Here is a 19,831-nt window from a genome sequence, read left to right as displayed (position 1 = left end):
GCGGGGAGCCCCTCCGAGACTGACGCCGGCGCCGACATTCTGGAGTTTAAGGGACGGTTGCCGGTGGCCCGCATCGCATAGATCCCGGGATGGCAGTGCGGGGACGGGGTCGGGGCTGCCGCCGAGGCTTGGACCGGAGGGGTGCAAAGTGCCTTCTTTGCAATTGGTTTCGTCGTCCCGATTCCGCTCAGACTTTCCTCAGGTCCATGCTCCCGTGAAGGGGAGTTTGAGAATTGCTTAAAATGTCCAGGCGAACACGCCCAGGGAGTATAGGAGAGGGGGCCAGTGTTTCCAATCGGGATTCAGAGAAGGCCGGGGCGTGAAGGCCCAAGTGGGAGCCCAGAGGAGTCGTGGGCAGCAAGCATCTTACTTTTTTTAAATTTGGAAATAAGTGACCTGAGGGTTCTGGTTGGTGGGAGAAATGTGTAGCTTGGTTTGCATCTTTTTAAAACCGGAGATGCCAGTCCCTCAGCGAACATTTATTCAGCACCTACTATGTGCCAATCACCGCGCTGGGTCTGGGAGTCAAGGATGAGGCCTGTGGCCGGTGCCCATGAAGCACCTTCTCTCGCAGGAACGATCGATCGACAGTTACTAGTCATGGGTCCTGCATTTTGCTTTGAAATCAGCGAGCTCAGAACACACGGCTAAGAGAACTTTGACAAGTAGAAAGTACACTGCAAGGAAAGGAAGCTACTCGGAGAGAGCAGGGCATCCTGTTACGCCTCTCAGCTTTCTTCCTCTCTTGTCTTTCTCCCCACGACTAGTTTTTTTCTTTTCCTAGTGAGTTCGTTCCAATATAAATAAGCCCCTTTTCTAAGATTAGTGTGTAAGGAAGTGTGAACTTTGTACTCTTTCAAACAGATTAAGTAACTTCTCTGGGGTCACTGAATCAAGAATCTTTACCCAAATAGAAAAGGAAGTAAAAGCCAGCACCTAGTGAAAAACACCTGCCGAAAGGACCTATATAGCAGCGTGGCCTTACAAGGGTGACCTGGGACCTTTATCCAAATCACCTGGTATTTATTTAAATACAGAGTCCCAAAATATACCAAAGCAGAAGTTGGGGTGAGGGCTGTGATCTGCATTCTAGACACACTCTTCATGGACTCATAGAATAAACGTTGGGAGGTACGTTAAAGTTTGAGGACCAGTGGGGATGGAGGGTACTTTTTGGAATGTAGCTAAAAAGCAAATGGCTTGGGCACCAAGGGCTACTAATAACCAGTCCGTTTGTCATTTGGGCCACAGGTCACTAACGCAGTGGAGGCCTGGGAAGCAGTTGCCTTTGGGGTGAGCCAGGGAACTCTGGAGTTGTCATGGCCGAGGCAGGTTTCCCAGGGCATCCTCTGGGGTGGAGTGGAGCTTCGAGCCCTATCTGGACTCTTGCCCATCCCTGTGGGGATCCCTGCCCTTCAGTTTCACAGGTAACTTGTCCTGTGGATTTATTTTGGGGCCACACTTTCCCCCTCCCCAGATATTCTAAGGCTGCAGGGTTTTCAGTTTTGTGTACCTTTCTTACATTTTAGATTCAAATAGCACAGTGGTGTCTGGGTCCTAGATGCCCCTCCAAAATACGGTCACTAATAGAGCTTGAGCTCTGATGACTTAAGCCTCAGTTTTCGGCTCATGTCTCAAATTAGACGTCACTTCTACCGTCACGTCTTTCCAGCGAACAGACTGAAGGTATTTTGATGCCTGCTTTTATTTGGGATGGGTTTAGATTTTAAGTGGAAAATCACTAGCATTAAAGAACTCTTCAGCTGCCTCTCTCTTTTCATTCCTGAGAAGTCATCGTAAACCTTTGGGCGTATTGAGAAGAAAATCTAATATGACAATATAGTGCAGTAGTGGAGTGGCCAGGAGCCATCACTGAGTAGCTTTGTGATCCTCAGGCAGGTGACCTAGGCTCTCTGTGCCTCCGTTTCTTGTCTGTGAGCGCATGGAATGTGTTTCCCTCAAGGGATGAGAGAATGTTTAAGAGCTCAGCACAGTCCTGTCAACCATATCAGCTAGAATGTTACATCTGATAATAAGTTTCTCTTGTCCATGTTTAATATAAACCATTCAGTATTGACCTAATGGCAGAGTTTATCCAACTGTTACAGGGACATCTGTAGTGGGGATTGGAAGTGATGAGCTGAGAAAGTTGATGAGGACATTCTGCAAGGAGCTGCTAGCGTCCAGGCCGGGCAGGGATCCATTCTTATCACCACATGTACTGGTGGAGTGGACAGGTACTGCAGTGACCTGGTTAGAGGAGGGCCCCATTTTAGGAGTGGCCTTACCACCTGGGCTCAGCACTGTTGAGGCTATGTGAGAGGCTGTATCGGCCCCAGGCTGAGGATGGCACGCTTCCAGAAGGTGCCAGAGGCTTTGGGTATATTTTTATCCATTGGGCTTAAAAGTGAAGCCCAATGAAGAGTGGTCTCCCCACTAAAAAGTAGGTGTTTTCTTTGCGGGGAAATGTGGGTTTCTAGTTGGTGGGAACATAGAGCCAGCACCTTCTCAAATTGCAGGGGAATCAGTCCTTTGTCTGTGAGTTGGGGAGGAGTGGAAAACATTTTTAAATTCAAGAAAGGAGTTCACTCTTAGCTCTGGCCCACGGTAACTCACGGATACCCATTTAATCACGAGAGCCCCATCTCTAGTGCTCACAGACCACGTCGGGCCCAGCATAGGGAAGGAGGCATCTTTGCTTCTCCTTTTTGTAAAATTCACCTTATCCCTGTGTGTTGAGCAGATTGCCAAGTCCCTCTTTCTCCCTTAGCTGTATTTCCTAGCTTGAAGAGCAGACCAGGCTCCCCAGTGCTTTCTTTCAACCCTCCTCCAGTCTTTCCATTTGCTGCAAGTAAATTTGATTCTGCAGGTAGATCTGACCGGGCAGAGCAGCCAGGCAGTGAGTGTATATGCACGGCCCACAAGCCCTACCTCCCTGCCCACAGCAGGCCATCCAGCCCAAGTGAGCACCCAGACCCTGGCCAGGGTGTGTGGTGCCTCCTAGGCAGGCACCCCAGCTGAAGCAGAGCACCCCGCGTCAAGTCCCCTCCTGCAGGTCATTTTGGGTAGGACTTGCAAAAGATGTTGTCTTCCCCTGTGTTCTGGCCCCCTTCACATCCAGGAAGCCTTGTTCTTCTTGGTGCTGCCTGATGATAGTGCTGGGGGCCTGGAACCCCTGCAGGTCTGTCCACCCCACAGAGTTCCTGCCATGGAGGAGGGAGGTGGTAAGGTGGCCAAAGGAAGGGTTGTTGCAGAACTGTGGTCCAGAGTGCAAGGTGTGGGCTAGGAGGAAAACTGAGGTCAGGGGAAGGAACTTGTCCCAGGAAACAGGAGTCTGCTTGGTTTGTATTTTCAAATTGGGGGGGGCATTTTAGAGCTGTTTCTCCCTCTCCTGACAAAGGAATGTGGAAGTCAGGAAAAAGCAGTAAGGTGTTTAAAGGCACATGTTTGAGGAAAGTAGCTGACGGGGTGGGGGGTGGTTTTGGTTTGCTTTTTATTGAATTGGGGTGACATTGATTAATAAAATGATATAGGTTCAGGTGTACGATTCTATAATGCATCATCTGTATATTGTATTGTGTATTCAACATCCCAACTGGTTTGCTTTTTGTAATTAGTTTGCGGATTGGTAAATTTTAACAGTAATGGACAAAGCTGCCCGCCCCACCCAGACCAGTGCCCTGGCTCGCCTGAGCAGCTGCAGGGCCAGCCCTGGAGTAGTTGGGGGATTAGTTAGGGACGGGGATCAGACTCTGTAAGTCCCAGGAGTTCCAGGATCCCAAGGGTAGGTTTTCATGCTTTGATCTCATCCTCGGCCCCAAACTTGGAAACTGTCCATCTTGGTTTATCTCCTGGGAAGCATCTCCAAACACCAATAATTGGCCCCTTGAAATGTTCTGGCTTCGGAGTTAATGAAGTCCTCGTGCTTGCTTCAAGTGCACTTGCTGATGTGACCAAAGCTGGAGGACCTGAATAATAACTGTGGTCCCACAATGCCTTGTATCTGTAGTTTGGCAAAAAAATTAACAACCTTGATAATGAGGTGTACTTGGATTCTGTGTTCTGGGAAAGGAGGTTTGCTTCTAGGCTGGAAGCACATTGGTGAAAGTTAATACCCTGGAGCACAAACTAGAGGGAACCATAAAACGAGGTGTTCCTAAAACGCAGAGCATGGGCTGTGCAGAGGAGCCATGGGCTAGAGCAGTGGTCGGCAAACTGCGGCTCGCGAGCCAGATGCGGCTCTTTGACCCCTTGAGTGTGGCTCTTCCACAAAATACTGACTTCTGCGCATGGGCCACGTGCGCGCCCGCACGTGGTATTTTGTGGAAGAGCCACACTCAAGGGGCCAAAGAGCCGCATCTGGCTCGCGAGCCGCAGTTTGCCGACCACTGGGCTAGAGAGACTGCAGGGGGGTTGCTGAGGGATAGTGAATGAGAGCTCAGTACAGAGCAGGAGGGGGCTGATGCTGGGGTCTCTGTATTCAGGCAGGAGGCATGCAGAGCAGGGGATGCTACCTCTGGTGACGGGGACAATCCTGCTGGGGTATTTAGACTTTAAATTCTAGGTCTGGTTTTCAGACGTCTTATTTAATCATGGCCTCCCTTTAAATTAAATCTTAAGTGGCCACCCAGTATGCAAACTTAGAGCAGAATTTCTGGGGTGGAAAGTCCTGATGTCACCACCCCATCTGCTGGGGGTTCCCAGAGACTACTCCAGACTCACGACACATTTTGAAGGATTTGGGATTGTAAGAAAATTTTTAAGGAGGGAAAGTCACCGGTTTTCTAACCATTCTGGATATTTTCTGCTCAGATTCTAATAAAGAAGAGGCCATTGAGGAGGAAGATGAGGAGGAGGAGGAGGAGGAAGAGGAGGAAGATGACTTGGAAGTTAAGGAAGAAAACGGTGTCTTAGTCCTAAATGATGTAAACTTTGATAACTTTGTGGCTGACAAAGACACGGTGCTTCTGGAGTTCTACGCTCCATGGTAAGGACCCACATTCTGGTTCCTTCAGGGTGGATGGGAGGTTCCTCTGCTCCCATGCTTGACCCTGGCAGGGCGGGAGTGGCTGGGTGCAGGAACGCCAGCCCTTGGTTCAGAATCACCAAGACCTCCGAATTCTGCCAATTTGCACCGCACACCCCATGAGCCAGCCCTTACAGAGTGTGGTCCCCAGCAGTTTCAAATATGAACCTGTCCTCTGATAGTTACAGCCAGGGAAGGCAGGAGGGGTGGGTGTTTCACAAACTCTGATGATATGGAAACCTGTGTTGGTGACAGACATCTGACCCATCTCAAGGCCACCTCCCTCGTCCTGCCCGTGGTCAGGCTGGCTCCCGGGTGTAGGCCCGACACAGCCCCTGGGAAGGCAGAGAAGGCGCCCGCTCCCTTTCCTGTCTTTCACCCTCACAGTGCAGTATGTTACCCATCTTGTATTCCTCCCCCATCTCTCTTCTGTTATCTCCTAATCTCTTCTTTCCTCTTTCACCTACCCTCCTTGGTTCACTTGAAAACATAATAGTCAAGATGTACATATGTGTCTGGTGCTTGAAGTTCGAGTATAGTACTAGGTATTTTGTATAAAAAATTTCAACAGTCCTATGAACAGGTCTGTGAGGTTTTATTCCTATTTTATAGATCAGCAGTTCTCAAACTAATTTTTAAAATTTTTATTGATTTGAGAGAGAAAAAAGCCACGTTGATTTGTTGTTTCACTTATTTATGCATTCATTTGTTGATTCTTGCATGTGCCCTGACTGGGAATCAAACCCGTAGGCAACCTTGGTGTATCGGGATGATGCTCTAACCAGCTGACCCACCCGGCCAGGGCAGTGCTCAAACTTGAGTCTTGGAAATGAATCCCTTAACACTTAAAATTTGAGGACCCCAAATAGCTTTCATGTGGGTCATGTTTATCATATTTACCATATTAGGAATTAAAACAGAAATTTAAAAGTTACTCATTTTACCCAGCTGGTGTGGCTCAGTGGTTGAGCATAGACCCAAGAACTCAAGAGGGCAGGGTTCGATTCCCGGTCAGGACACATGCCTGGGTTGTAGGCTCAATCACCAGTGGGTGGCACGCAGGGTATTTCTCTCTCATCGATGTTTCTATCTCTCCACCCCCCCTCCCTTCCTCTCTCTCTAAAAGTTAATAAAAACATATTTAAAAATAAATAAATAAAAATTACTCATTTTTAAGTAACAGTAACCCATTACATGTTAACATCCAAATGCTGACACCATTGTCAGTCAGTGTAGCCTCTGGAAAATTCCACTATATACTTCTGAGAGAATGAGTGAAAAAGACAAAAAATGTTTATGTAAAGAGTTTCACCTCATAGGCCCCTTGCAAGGGGTCTCTGGGCCAAATTTTGAGAAGCTTATAAATGAAAATATAGGGTTCAGAGACATTGAAAGTCTGTGCCCAAAGCAGAGCTGGAAGCTGAAAATTGATCTGTTTGACTTCCAGCCAGCTTGGCCTCCCCGTGATATTCCGTGTGTCTCCTCTTAACTATAGATTTTCCCCGCCCTGATGCCGCATTTTTGTGTGCATTGCTGGAGTTAAGCCTCCAGGGGTACAATCAACTTGCTCATCTTTCCCCAAACCTTCTTAGGTGTGGACATTGCAAGCAGTTTGCTCCAGAGTATGAAAAAATTGCCAGTACCTTGAAGGAGAACGACCCTCCCATTCCTGTCGCTAAGATTGACGCGACCTCAGAGTCAGCGCTGGCCAGCAGGTTTGATGTGAGCGGCTACCCCACCATCAAGATCCTCAAGAAGGGGCAGGCTGTCGACTACGAGGGTTCCAGGACCCAGGACGGTGAGTAGTACCTGAGTGGTACCAAGCCGGGGAGGAGATTTTCAGTAATAGAAAGGAAGACAAGCCCTAGCTGGTTTGACTCAGTGGATAGAGCGTCAGCCTGTGAACTGAAGAGTCCCAGGTTCGATTCCAGTTAAGGGCACATTTCTGGGTTGTGAGCTCAATCCCCAGTAGTGGGTGTGCAGGAGGCAGCCAATCAGTGATTCTCATCATTGATGTTTCTATCTCTACCTCTCCCTTCCTCTCTGAAATCAATAAAAATACATTTTTCAAATATATTTTATTGATTTTTTACAGAGAGGAAGGGAGAGGGATAGAGAGTTAGAAACATTGATGAGAGAGAAACACCGATCAGCTGCCTCCTGCACACTCCCCACTGGGGATGTGCCCGCAACCAAGGTACATGCCCTTGACCGGAATCGAACCTGGGACCTTTGAGTCCGCAGGCTGACGCTCTATCCACTGAGCCAAACCGGTTAGGGCAAAAAAAAAAATACATTTTTTAAAAAAAGTAAGGAAGGAAGACAAGTTGGGAGGACTGTGAGTGACCCCTCAGAGCACCAGCTTCTGGGAGTGATCCTTTCTGGTATATTTGAGCTAACCAAGATCAAAATAAACTTGTCCTTGGGTGGGAGGGGTATCTTCCAATTTCAGACCATGAAACAAGATCTGGGGTAGATGTGTTAAGAAATGACATAATATTAACTGTAATTGAAAATTTGTTGTTAATCCTCACCCAAGGATATTTTTCCCATTGATTTTTTGAGAGAGTGGAAGGGTGGGATAGAGACAGAGAGAAGCATCTATGTGAGAGAGACACATCGATTGGTTGCCTCCCACATGTTCCCTGACCAGGGCCGGGAAATGCGCCTGCAACCAACATACATGCCCTTGACCAAAATTGAACTGGGACACTCTATCCACTAAGCCAAACCAGCTAGGGAAGAACATTTTTAAAAAAAGAAATGATACAAGAGACAGAGTATGACAACAGGCAGCACAACAATAGCCGTCCTGTGTAAATGAATCAAAATTATAACTTTTTTTTTATCAGAGCAGCAAAAAATATATTTTTTGGTGTGCTGCAGAATTTTAGTAATTAGTGTATGTGTGCCATGAGATGACAGAGGTTGAAATCGCTGTCCTAGAGCAGTGGTTCTCACTGTTCATCTTGTATCAGAATCACCGAAACAGGAGGGGCAGTCATTTAAGACAGATGCAGAGCCCCATCTCCAGAGTTCCCTGACTCAGTAAGTTTCATGTCAGGCTTAATAATTTTCATTTCTTACGAGCACCCAGGGGTTGCTGAGGCCTCAGGCCCAGACTGCACTTTGGGAACCATGGTGTGGGGAGCCAGGCGGGTCTCTTAAACCAGGCCTGTGGATCCCTGCCTGCTCACATTAGGCACTAAATGAATTTTATTACATGAATGAACAAATAAGATTGTGGTATCCTTTAGGAATCTTTTAACCGCCTTAAAAAAAACCCATGCTCCATTTTCCATTCCCGGGGCTAATAGCACTGGATAAGGTTTGGGTCTTAGCCATGCAGTAGCCCTGTGTCCTAGACAAGTGCCTTCCCTTTGTTGGACCTGGATTCCACATCGAGGATAGGAAGTCACTTGGACTGGGCCTCAAAGTTCCCTTCATGACAGGTGATGCCAATGCAGCCTGAGCATTTGGGAGCCGCTGCTGTCCATTTTCCTCACTGTTGTATGATGCTGTAACGTGTTAGTGCTAGGTGTGTACATGTTAAGGGGATGCCCCCAAAGCTGTTGATCAGCATGTGTGATGAAGCACTGGGAGGTGATGTCTCAGTGTTCACTTGCAGTTAGTACTGTAGTCTAATTCATCAGGATAGATGATGATAGAGTCTCATTTGTCAGGCTGGCCTTGGGCTGTCGAGAAGTCTGCCTGTGCTCAGTCTTGTTGGGTTTCTTTCAGAAATTATTGCCAAGGTCAAAGAGATCTCCCAGCCCAACTGGACGCCTCCACCAGAAGTCACACTTGTGCTGACCAAAGATAACTTCGATGAAGTGGTGAACGATGCAGACATCATTCTGGTGGAGTTTTATGCCCCCTGGTAAGATAATGTTGCTCTCATGTTACTCAGAGATTCAGTAGGCCCGTCCTGTAATGGGTACCCTGCCAGCACTGGGCGGGGCTGCAGAGATGGCCTGGGTGCAGCATCCCCACCTTGCACAGAGGGCGACGTGGAGCTGCTAAGTGTTCCGGAAAGGGGTGGCCTTTTATAGTCTTTTCCTGGGGGGTATGATGAGGCTGAACATAAGCCTAGGATATGGGGGAAGCCCACATGACCCACATGAAAGGGCTCCCTGGGTTCCTCAAGGCTGGAGCACACGGCTGAGCACCTGGCCTATGCTTAGGTTCGTCACCGCACACCTACCCTGGCCAGGGAGCATCTCTGAGGAACACGTGTGAAAGCGCTTTGATAGCTTGTGGCTCTCTAGGCACTGAGAGCCGTGACACCCTTCACCTCGGGTAGGGGGCCTGGAATGCTGTTTATGGAAGTTCGCCATCTGGGAGAGAGGAAAGAACAGAGATGAAGGTGGGGGTGGCATCTCGTGGCCTCACTCTACCTACCGCAGGTTGTCATCCCTGCCTCGCTGTCTCCCTCCTGAGGGTTGAATCTGTCTTTGTCTCTGCTCATGGCTGTTTGTTCCACAGTGAATCTTGGAAGATGACCCTCAGCCTTGCTGCACACTCGATATGTGTCCCCTTCTCATGCTAGAGGCTCAGGGTTCCCACAACTTTCCTGCCTGGTATCCCCTCCCCTCACCCACCTTTTTCGGCTCCTGTCTACTTCCTGTTCGTCCCTCATGTCCCAGCTCAAATGTCACTTCCTGTAAGAAGCCGTCCCTGACTTGTGTCCCTACTTGACCCACATCTCCCTTCTTAGGACATTGTCTTGGCCTTTCCCACATCTTACTCCATGTCATAGTTGCGCTCTGGTCTGTGCCTGTGCGTGTGTGTGTGTGTGTGTGTGTGCGTGTATGCCACGGGAGGAAGCCGTGTCGAGCTGGTTCCTGAGGGGCCTGGCTCAGCACCCTCGCCCAGAGACGGAGGTCTGCTGGATCTCACTGAGTTGCTCAGGAACGCAGGCTGGGTTTTGCACCTTTGTGTAACTGGAAGGCTGTGTCCACACTGGAACAGGCCCCTGACCAAACTGGCTTGCTCTGGCAGGTGTGGGCACTGCAAGAAGCTGGCCCCCGAGTACGAGAAGGCTGCCAAGGAGCTGAGCAAGCACTCTCCCCCAATCCCTCTGGCAAAGGTCGACGCCACCGCGGAAACAGACCTGGCCAAGAGGTTCGGTGTCTCCGGCTATCCCACCCTGAAGATCTTCCGCAAGGGGAAGCCTTTTGAATACAATGGCCCAAGGGAGAAATACGGTAGGGGCCACTTCCTTCTCCAAGCTCAGTGGGGTGGGGAAGCTCCCTGGTGGATGTGGGCGGTGGGCAGAGCGCCCTGGAGCCCCAGCCCCTCCTCAGGCGGGTGCTCTGCTCCCAGGGATCGTCGACTACATGATTGAGCAGTCCGGGCCGCCCTCCAAGGAGATTTTGGCCCTGAAGCAGGTCCAAGAGTTCCTGAAGGATGGAGATGATGTCATCATCATTGGAGTCTTCAAGGCAGAGAGTGACCCGGCCTACCAGCTGTACCAGGATGCGGGTGAGTAGTGGCCCTCTGCACTGGACAGACCGCTACCGGGGAGCCTGCTGCCTTTGCGTAACAGCCCTGGGCGTCAATTTAGGGGATGGCTTGATGAATTGCATAGCATCTGTGGGAACAGGCTTAGCTGTCAGCTTTGGAGGTTAGTTCTCTGTTGCCTTAATTGTACATGAAGCGGGGCGGGGGGGGCGGGGGGCACAGTGAAGTTCATTGTCTTATCTCCCTTGCGCTCCAGAACCCCCTTCCCAAAGCCAGCCTCTCTGCAAGGGGAGGCTCTTCACCAGAAAGTGAGGGAATCAGACCTGGGTTTGAGTCCTGGCTCTGTCCATTGTTAGCACTTGACTGACCGCAGACAGTGACCTGATCAACCTGGTGTTCTGTCCACCATGGTGACCTTTTCTACTTCGAAGGTGGTTGGTTACGTTAACTGCGGTAGTGTAGACGGAGTGCCTGGTGATACTAATAAGCACCCATAAGTACTAGTCTTGCTAATGTGAGAAGTGAAATTGTTATGACCAGCTGTCAGTAGTAGTGTTTTGTGGGGGTGGGCACAGTTGTCTGGCCCCTGCCTGGGGCAGGTGTACTTGCCATCCAGGATGGCCCTTAGGTTGTGAATGAAAGTTGGTTTATTCAGGGACACTCAGGATCTCCTCCATCCCCATCACTTCCTTCTGAATACCCTCTACCCTCTCATTGCACTTACACCAAAAATGGCTCGTTTTTCTACTTTAGAGTACTGATTGTCATCTTTTAAATGCACTGCTTGCAATGTGCTGACTTCTGTAACAGTCATGCACATGTCAAATGCAGATTAATGTAGTACACCTTACCATAGAGCTAAATTCCGCTCTTGCTCCTTGGTCTTCATTGATTAGGTCCGTGGTTGGCAAACTCATTAGTCAACAGAGCCAAATATCAACAGTATAACGATTAAAATTTCTTTTGAGAGCCAAATTTTTTAAACTTAAACTATATAGGTAGGTACATTGTTATTAACTTAATTAGGGTACTCCTAAGGCTTAGGAAGAGCCACACTCAAGGGGCCAAAGAGCCACATGTGGCTCGCGAGCCTCAGTTTGCCGACCACGGGTAGGTAACCCTGTCGTCCACTCGTAAGTAATCAAGAAGGAACTTGCACAGGGAACCCTAGACCCAAGTCACATTTGTGTGTGTGCACATGCTGAGGGGGGAGGGGTGTGGTGTGGTGTCTGTGATCAGGCCTGAGGCAGTAGGCTGGGTGGTGGGTGGGCTAGGTGCCGCCCACACTGCCAGTCCAGGCACCACACTTCTAGTCAGACACGTGTGCCTCTCGGGCTCCATCTGGTTAGGCTGCAGGCAGAGCTGAGAGTCACTGGGCCTACTATGCTGGCCCATTCCTGTTCACTGGGCTGCATGGAAGGAGCGAGACAGCCCTAGGGATGCAGGGCGGTCTATGGATAGTGGGAGAAGGGTCTGAATAAGGGGGGTGGCTAACCAAATTCTTGAGGCAATTTTGTCTCTTTGTCCTCGGCCAGCTGTTAATATCTGGGGCACCTGGAGGCTTAGAACAGGGTGGGAGGCTAGCCTGCGAATGGCTTCTGGGTGGGTTGCCTCACCGATCCTCACAGCGATCTACGAGGTAGACTCCTGTTTCTACAGAGGGTGGACTGAGGCTTGGGCAGGTGCATAACGAGCAGGTCTGGCATCACACCATTAGCAGGTTGCAGAATTGTGATTTGAATCTGGCTTTGCCTGATTCTGAGAGCCATGGCATCTCCAGGCTGCCTCCCTGCCTCCCCCAAGTCATGTGATATGCTAGCTGCCTTAGAGGGGAGTCTAGGTGCCTCAGCCAGGACAGAGCAGAGGGACAGGTCTGGTCACCCCCGATTGAGGGCAGGGTTGACAAACAGGCCTTGCCTGGTTTGTGGTTTTATTGGAACACAGCTGCACTCACTTGTTCACACACTGTCTAGCTCAGGGGTGGGCAAACTTTTTGACTCGAGGGCCACAATGGGTTCTTAAACTGGACCGGAGGGCCGGAACAAAAGCATGGATGGAGTGTTTGTGTGAACTAATATAAATTCAAAGTAAAAATCATTACATAAAAGGGTACGGTCTTTTTTTTTTTTTTAGTTTTATTCATTTCAAACGGGCCGGATCCGGCCCGCGGGCCGCAGTTTGCCCACGGCTGGTCTAGCTGTTTTCACACTTGAGCCCAGAATCGAGTGGTTGTGGCAGTGTGGCCCACAAAGGCATAGGCGTTCACTGTCTGGTCCTTTCTGGAAAAAGTTGGCCAGCCCTTGTTCTTGAGTATCCAGACAGCAGGGTTTTATCTTGTGAGTTTGATGAGATTTAAATGTAATATATATAGTTAGGGAACCACATTTAGGACCCCAGCCCACCAACAGCCCCTCCCCCCCCCACACACACACACACATTGAGGAGAGATTAGGCCCCCGGGAGGTGCTGCGTGTGCCAGCTCACCATGTGCGCACAGCAGTGTGCGACGCTCACCGTCACCTCTCGAGAATGCCTCTCCGTGATCGATGTGCTTCCCAGCATTGGAGACAGCAGTCAACCGGACACCTGACAGATTAGCTCTAAGTTTTTCTGTGAACATTCAGTTTGTTAAATTTTTTTAATAAATTCCAAGATACAGGTTTTAAGGTATTAGGCCTGTACCAAGTTTAAATATCCAACCTTTAAGTTCTTGTGTCCACACAAGAACTCGGGTGGTCATTACACTATTTCCAGGGCATTTGCTTTGGTTGATGTGGGTTATGAGTTAAAACTTGATTGTTTAAGCAATTTAATGAATTGTGTATTTATCATTTGGTTCATTTTTCAGCTAACAACCTGAGAGAAGATTACAAATTCCACCACACTTTCAGCACTGAAATTGCGAAGTTCTTGAAAGTCTCCCCAGGGAAGTTGGTCATGATGCAGCCTGAGAAATTCCAGTCCAAATACGAGCCCAGGACCAACATGATGGACATCCAGGTGGGTGAGGGCGTCAGGCCTCGATGGCCCTCTGAAGTGCCAGCCCCTGGGCATGCGATCGGCATGAGGATCCTGGTGGTGCCATCGCAGGGGGTTTGAAGGATGGAGATTTCCTTCCACCAAAGGCTCTGGTCCTGGAGCACAACCAGTAGGAAGGTTCCTGGTCAGGAGTTACACGAGGGACCCAGGCAGCACTCACACACCCGGCAGGTGAGGAGCCCTGGCCCCTGGCAGAGCTCCACCTCTCACACCACTCAGACCTCCTGGCACCAGCCTCCCATAGGTGCCCGCCACTGAGGGTCTGGCCTGTGTGTCTGTCTTGCTCCAGGCTGGGACCCCAGGCACTGAGGGCTGCCAGGCAATGGCAGGCCTCTCTGTTCACTCTGAGAAACTGCAGCGAGGCTCGTGGAGTTGGCCTTTCTTTCCACTGTTACCCCCACTCCCATCTTCCTGAAGGATGTGACATTCACCTCTAGAAGGGGAGGCGGTCCCAGCTCAGCGTACTGAGTGCTTCAGTGAGCAGATCTTCAGGCCTGGAAGAGACCTTAGATCTTGAACCCAAAGCTTTTACTTTTCTAGAGAGAGACTGGATGCAGCCGAGTGAGCTGTCTCACCCAGGGTCCCACGGCCAGTTAGAAGCAGCTGAGGGAGAATGCAGGTGTTCTTCCTGGGCCAGGCTGGGGCTGAGGGCTCCCCTGGGACCTGGAGGATGTGGTGTGGGACCGAGTCCCCTGGACGTGTCCTGCAGGGGGCAGCCGTGCCCCTTCTGGTCTTTTTTACGAACTGGGAGCATGACCTTGGAGACAGCCCTGATTCTGACTCCCGTTGCTCCTTCTGGAAGTCTCACGTCCAAAGAGGGGCCCTGATGGCCGTGGAGCAGTGACCTCGGGGAGTCAGGCACAGCCTGTGTGGTGTCCGTGTTCCCAGGAAAGGAGTCTGTAGCCTTTGGCAGGTTCCTGAAGAGGCCCTTGACCTCAGAGGGGTGAAGAGCCTCGCAGTCCAGCCTGGTATATGTAGCACTGCCACTTGACTTTTGTCTTTTGCCTGCGTTTTTACATTTTAAATGGATCGGTATTATTCATATACCACCTTCGTTCCAAAAGTTACATAAGGCTACTTTGTAAAAACTCACACAATATAATGAAAAGGAGTGTTTTTAAAAAGTGGATTTAGAAATCAGGACAAAGGAAAGACAAGGGCAGGACAGATAAGGCGAAGTGAGGCGTAAAGTCAGCACCCGGAGCTGCTGAGAGAGGACAGCTTGTCTGTTTGCTCTGCAAGGAGTTCACATTGAGGCTCAGCTCAGGGTGTGTGCTCAACTCTGCAAGTTCGCCTGCTGTCACTGCCGCTTTACTCTCTCTCTCTCTCTCTCTCTTTGTTTTTTTTTTTTATCAAGGTGGTGGTGTTTTTTTAATATATTTTTATTGATTTCAGAGAGGAAGGAGAGGGAGAGAGAGATAGAAACGTCAATGATGAGAGACAATCATTGCTTGGCTGCCTCCTGCACACTTCCTACTGGGGATCGAGTCCGCAACCTTAGGCATGTGTCCTTCACCAGAATTGAACCCCGGGCCCTTCAGTCCACAAGCCGATGCGCTATCCACTGAGCAAAACCAGCTAGGACTTTTTTTTTTTTTTTAATTTCAATTGATTTTAGAGAAGGGGATGGAGAGAGAAACATTGAACTGAGAGAGAAACATCGATTGGTTGCCTCCCATACATACCCCGACTTGGAACCAAATGCCCAACCTAAGTATGTGCTCTGACTGGGAATCGAACCTGTGAGCTTCTAGTGCATGGGATGATGCTCCAACCAACAGAGCCCCACTGGCCAGGGCACTGCCACTTTACTCTTGAGGTTGCCTTCTGGGTGACACCCCCTGCCACCCACCTCACTGCTTTTCTGGCACTTTCCTCCCACCCTCCTGGTACCCTAGGGCCCAGAGCCTTGATGCCTTGTCCCCTGCTCCTTCCTGCTCTTCCTCTCACTTGGAAAGTTCTGCCCATCCTCAGGGCTGCACGGGGCCACCTCCCTGACTGTCCTGTCCAGGTGGGACTCAGGCTGTGGGGGAAGGTGTGGTGTTCGTCCACCACTTCCAGCTGTACGACCTTCGGCAAGCAGCTTAACCTCACTGCCCCTCGGTATCTTCATCTATAACGTGAAGTGGCTGTGCCCACCCTCGGGGTGCCCGTGAGTCTGGTGTCTGAGTGCCTGGCTCTGATCCTCAGTTAGTGTGAGCCCCTGTGTCGGGACCTGCTGCCTGTCCCTCAGGGCAGTCATTTCACCCTGACAGCCTGGGCTCCGTGTCCCCAGGCGACCACCGCTGTGCCTGCCGATCACAGGTTCTGTGTAAATGCCAGTGCCTCCCACTGCTCCTTCTTACCTGGAAGTTACCTGGGTGCCAGTGTGAGCTGAGTCTCCACACTGCTCCATCTCCGGGCCAGTCACAGCTGTGGCTCCATGCTCTTGCCCGAGACCACGCTATCCTTTGGAGTGGGCAGCACAGGGGTGATTTCTCCAGGCAGAACGCAAAGCCATCATGGCCACTCACCACTTGGGCCTCTCTGCACCTCCATGCTGTGTCCTGTCGTCTGAAATGTCCTGATAGGGCAATTGTGAGGATCAGACGGGGAAGACGGACCCTCTGCTCAGTTGGCTGTGTTAACAGCTGTCCTCCGGAGGCGGGCCTTCCTCCAGCATTTCCTAATTGACAGCACAGTGAGCCCAGGCCCGGAGGACAGGGCAGGGGTCTCTGCGGGGGCCCCACAAGCTCCCTCAAGGTTCACTGGAGAAAGGGAATTGCTGGGGTGTACTTGAGTGAGCCCAGAGCATCTCACCTTCAGTGATCCCCTCTTCCCGTGCTCCGTCCCATCTGTACTCATTAACAGTGGCAGCAAAGTGGGGGTGTCAGGTGAGCCCCACTTTTGTCAGGCCGACCCTCACCTGTCCTCACTTTTTGCAGGGCTCCCTGGAGGGCTCTGCCATCAAGGACTTCGTGCTGAAGCACACCTTGCCCCTGGTGGGTCACCGCAAGCCCTCCAACGACGCCAAGCGGTACACGCGCCGCCCTCTGGTGGTCGTCTACTACAGCGTGGACTTCAGCTTTGACTACAGAGCGGGTGAGGGACCAGGCCCTGGTGGGTGGGAGTGTGTTTACTTTATGGCTTCAGGTCACTGTCCTTCTGTGCTCCAGGCAGGGGCTTATGCCGGCCTCCTGGGCTGGTTGAGCTTTCGACCAAGGTCCCTTGTTCACAGAGGTGGCATTTTCAGAAATGCTTTTCTGTCTGATGGAAGCCTAAGCCTTGTTAGAATCCAAGGGGCAGAATCTTCACCTTCATCTCTGAGGCTCACGGTCCTTCGTCCTGTTTCAGCCACTCAGTTTTGGCGGAGCAAGGTGCTGGAGGTGGCCCAGGACTTCCCGGAGTACACCTTTGCCGTGGCCGACGAGGACGACTTTGCCACGGAGGTGAAGGACCTGGGGCTCAGCGAGAGCGGGGAGGACGTCAATGCCGCCATCCTGGACGAGGGTGGGCGGAAGTTTGCCATGGAGCCCGATGAGTTTGACTCCGACACCCTCCGAGAGTTCGTCACAGCTTTCAAAAAAGGTGGGCTGCGTGTGGCCGGGCTTCCCCTGCGTGAGCCTCGGTGGCTGCGGGCGCACCTGGCGTCCAGGCGAGGGCACTCTTCAATCCCATCGCTTGTGCTGAGCCCAAACCTGGTTTGTTCCCTGGGTACCTCAGGGAGGATAGAGATGGAGACACACCTTTCTTTTTCTTTTTTTTCTTTTTTTGTAATAGGAAAAAGGGCAGGCATGTCTTGGAAATGTCAAGTCTTACTTAATTAAAACAGGCTTTTGGTGTTTGTGGAAAGTTGTGTGCATGTGGGAATTTCTTTGAGGCATTACATGCATGTCTTTATCGGTCTGGTTGAGCGCATGGCCCAGTCCCCAGCGCCAGCCAATCATGGGCAGACCTCCCAGGTCCCTGTCTGCCGCTCCGCTCAGTGCTTTTCCCACATGGCTGTGCAGCCCCAGGCACGGCTCTCCCTTTGTGACAGCCGCCCTGGACAGGACCCAGTGGCCCCAGAGGCCTGGGTGGGACCACCTGCCCCCTCTCTGGCCTCTGCAGGGACTGGGGAAGTAGAAGATTGGAGGAGACCAGGAAACTGAAGGATGGGCTGTTGGAGACAAGGCCCTACCCAGTCCAGGCAGAGCCGGGGCCTTTTCATCACTCACGTCCCTCCCCTGCTTTCTTTCCTGGCAGGAAAACTGAAGCCGGTTATCAAATCCCAACCTGTGCCCAAGAACAACAAGGGGCCCGTCAAGGTCGTGGTGGGCAAGACCTTCGACTCCATCGTGATGGACCCCAAGAAGGACGTCCTCATCGAGTTCTACGCGCCCTGGTGCGGGCACTGCAAGCAGCTGGAGCCCGTGTACACCTCCCTGGGCAAGAAGTACAAGGGTCACAAGAACCTGGTCATCGCCAAGATGGACGCCACCGCCAACGATATCACCAACGACCGCTACAAGGTCGAGGGCTTCCCCACCATCTACTTCGCGCCCAGTGGGGACAAAAAGAACCCGATTAAGTTTGAGGATGGAAACAGAGACCTGGAGCACTTGAGCAAGTTTATAGAAGAGCATGCCACAAAGCCCAGCAGGACCAGGGAAGACCTTTAAAGCTCTGAGGGCAGGAAGGCAGCAGGGACCAGACACACTGTGGCTTCCAGTGGCCGGAGCCCGAGCGAGCCGCCTGGCCCCGCTCAGCGCAGGGGCAGTGTCTTGAGTTTTTTGCTTTTTATTTTTTTTTTTAACTTTTTATACTCGGATATTTCACCTCACGCTCTGAATACTGAATAGATATGAATGATTCAGTAGATTTGCCCAGATTTTTACAGAGGATACATCTATTTTTATCCTTATTTGGGGTTTGATATTTTTTTAACTTTCCACTTTCTTTAATATATTTCTTCAAAGCAGACAAGTTAAATCTCTTCTGTGTGAATGTTTTTTCTTTTTTTAATTTAAAATTTTAAAAACTTTTGCCAAATCATGTTGATTTTTGCCCTTAATTTTGTTGTCGTCTGAGGAATTACTAGTTGGAATGCTTTCATTTTTTGTTTCTTCTTGTTATGGTGCAAAGTGAGAGCCATCGCCAAGCAACCTGCCAAGGACGATGACGCTTCAGCCTGACCTCTGAGCCGCGCAGTCCAGACAAGCAGCGCCGAGCCTTGTTGCAGTGAAAAGGGGACTGGGTGTCGCTGAGCCTTCTCCCAGGACCACAGGACGAGGCGCTTTTCCCAGGCCCCCAGGCCCCTTGAGCCAGGAACCGAGGTGCCTCCTAGAGAGAGAGGCCACCCACTCTTCAGAATGGACGTGGCTGGAGGAGCGGTGACCTGGGGCACAGGCGGGTACTTCAGGGGGATAGTAAGGATTGGGTAGGCTGTTATGATGGAATAAAAGAAATGTTGAAAATCAACCTGCATAACTATGTCGGGGCACCAGCTCCACCCAGAGCCTTGGTGGAGGTGAAGGTGGAGAGGCCAACCTGGGTGGGCTGGGGAGCGCTTTCCCACCTAACACCTAACATCCGGCGAGGGCGGGTCATGGAGGCCCAGGGGCGGGGCTTCGGTGGCCTCAGCTCTAGGTTGTGTGGAGGTGAGCAGTGGCACATGCCATCAGGATGGGGGACGAGGATGGAGCACTGGTGCGGCTGGGAAGAGGTATAGGACCCGCTGGATGTCGGACCAGCCCTTCCAAAGGTTGTGGGGGGTCTGCGTGTGATGTGAGCCCCATTCAGAAGCTGTGCCCAGGATGTTTCATCTCCCCTGCCCTGTCACCTCTTCCTGGTTTTGACTGCAGCAGAGGTGGTGGGGTGGAAGTTGCTTGAGCAGGTGGCAGCTCTCGGCAGTGACTGGCGTGTTCGTTGCAGGGTTGGGATGGGGGGCAGCCAGCAGGTCTCCTGGCGGGGGCACTCCAGGTGGCCCTGCCCAAGTGATCTGCTCTAAAGTTGAGTCTGGCTGAGACGGATGGGACTGTGGGAACTGGTGTCCGGTAAGTTCTCAGAATCTCCAGTGTGACAGGATGTTGCCTGTACCCTCCTCGGCGTCCTCTTTCCTCTTCTATCAGGAGAATGAGCACCCCCACCCTGGGACTTTGTGCCAGAAACTCATAGGACAGTGGTTCTCAACCTTCTGGCCCTTTAAATACAGTTCCTCATGTTGTGACCCAACCATAAAATTATTTTTGTTGCTACTTCATAACTGTAATGTTGCTACTGTTATGAATCATAATGTAAATATCTGATATGCAGGATGGTCTTAGGCGACCCCTGTGAAAGGGT

At 51.0% G+C, this 19,831-nt stretch overlaps 1 protein-coding gene and 1 long non-coding RNA gene across 2 annotated transcripts in view; both read left to right on the top strand.

The window, feature by feature from the left end:
- The window catches only part of PDIA4 (protein disulfide isomerase family A, member 4), a 19,538-nt gene extending 571 nt beyond the window's left edge, over positions 1 to 18,967 (top strand). The window contains exons 2-11 of the mRNA XM_014536900.1: positions 1,329 to 1,427; positions 4,813 to 4,987; positions 6,619 to 6,824; positions 8,768 to 8,906; positions 10,028 to 10,233; positions 10,352 to 10,510; positions 13,338 to 13,489; positions 16,453 to 16,609; positions 16,862 to 17,095; positions 17,753 to 18,967. Of these exons, the coding sequence (XP_014392386.1) occupies positions 1,329 to 1,427; positions 4,813 to 4,987; positions 6,619 to 6,824; positions 8,768 to 8,906; positions 10,028 to 10,233; positions 10,352 to 10,510; positions 13,338 to 13,489; positions 16,453 to 16,609; positions 16,862 to 17,095; positions 17,753 to 18,168 (1,943 nt within the window). The 3' untranslated portion in view covers positions 18,169 to 18,967. The remainder of the gene's footprint in view (positions 1 to 1,328; positions 1,428 to 4,812; positions 4,988 to 6,618; positions 6,825 to 8,767; positions 8,907 to 10,027; positions 10,234 to 10,351; positions 10,511 to 13,337; positions 13,490 to 16,452; positions 16,610 to 16,861; positions 17,096 to 17,752) is intronic.
- A 162-nt stretch (positions 18,968 to 19,129) lies between these two features.
- Positions 19,130 to 19,831, top strand: part of LOC106725503 — a 28,759-nt gene continuing 28,057 nt past the window's right edge. Inside the window, exon 1 of the long non-coding RNA XR_001361391.1 lies at positions 19,130 to 19,146. This is a non-coding gene — a long non-coding RNA (uncharacterized LOC106725503). The remainder of the gene's footprint in view (positions 19,147 to 19,831) is intronic.

Source organism: Myotis brandtii, unplaced genomic scaffold, assembly GCF_000412655.1.
Source record: "Myotis brandtii unplaced genomic scaffold, ASM41265v1 scaffold168, whole genome shotgun sequence".
NCBI classification, from domain to species: domain Eukaryota; kingdom Metazoa; phylum Chordata; class Mammalia; order Chiroptera; family Vespertilionidae; genus Myotis; species Myotis brandtii.
Note: the sequence above shows the minus strand (reverse complement) of the source record. Positions and strands in the feature narration are given on the sequence as shown.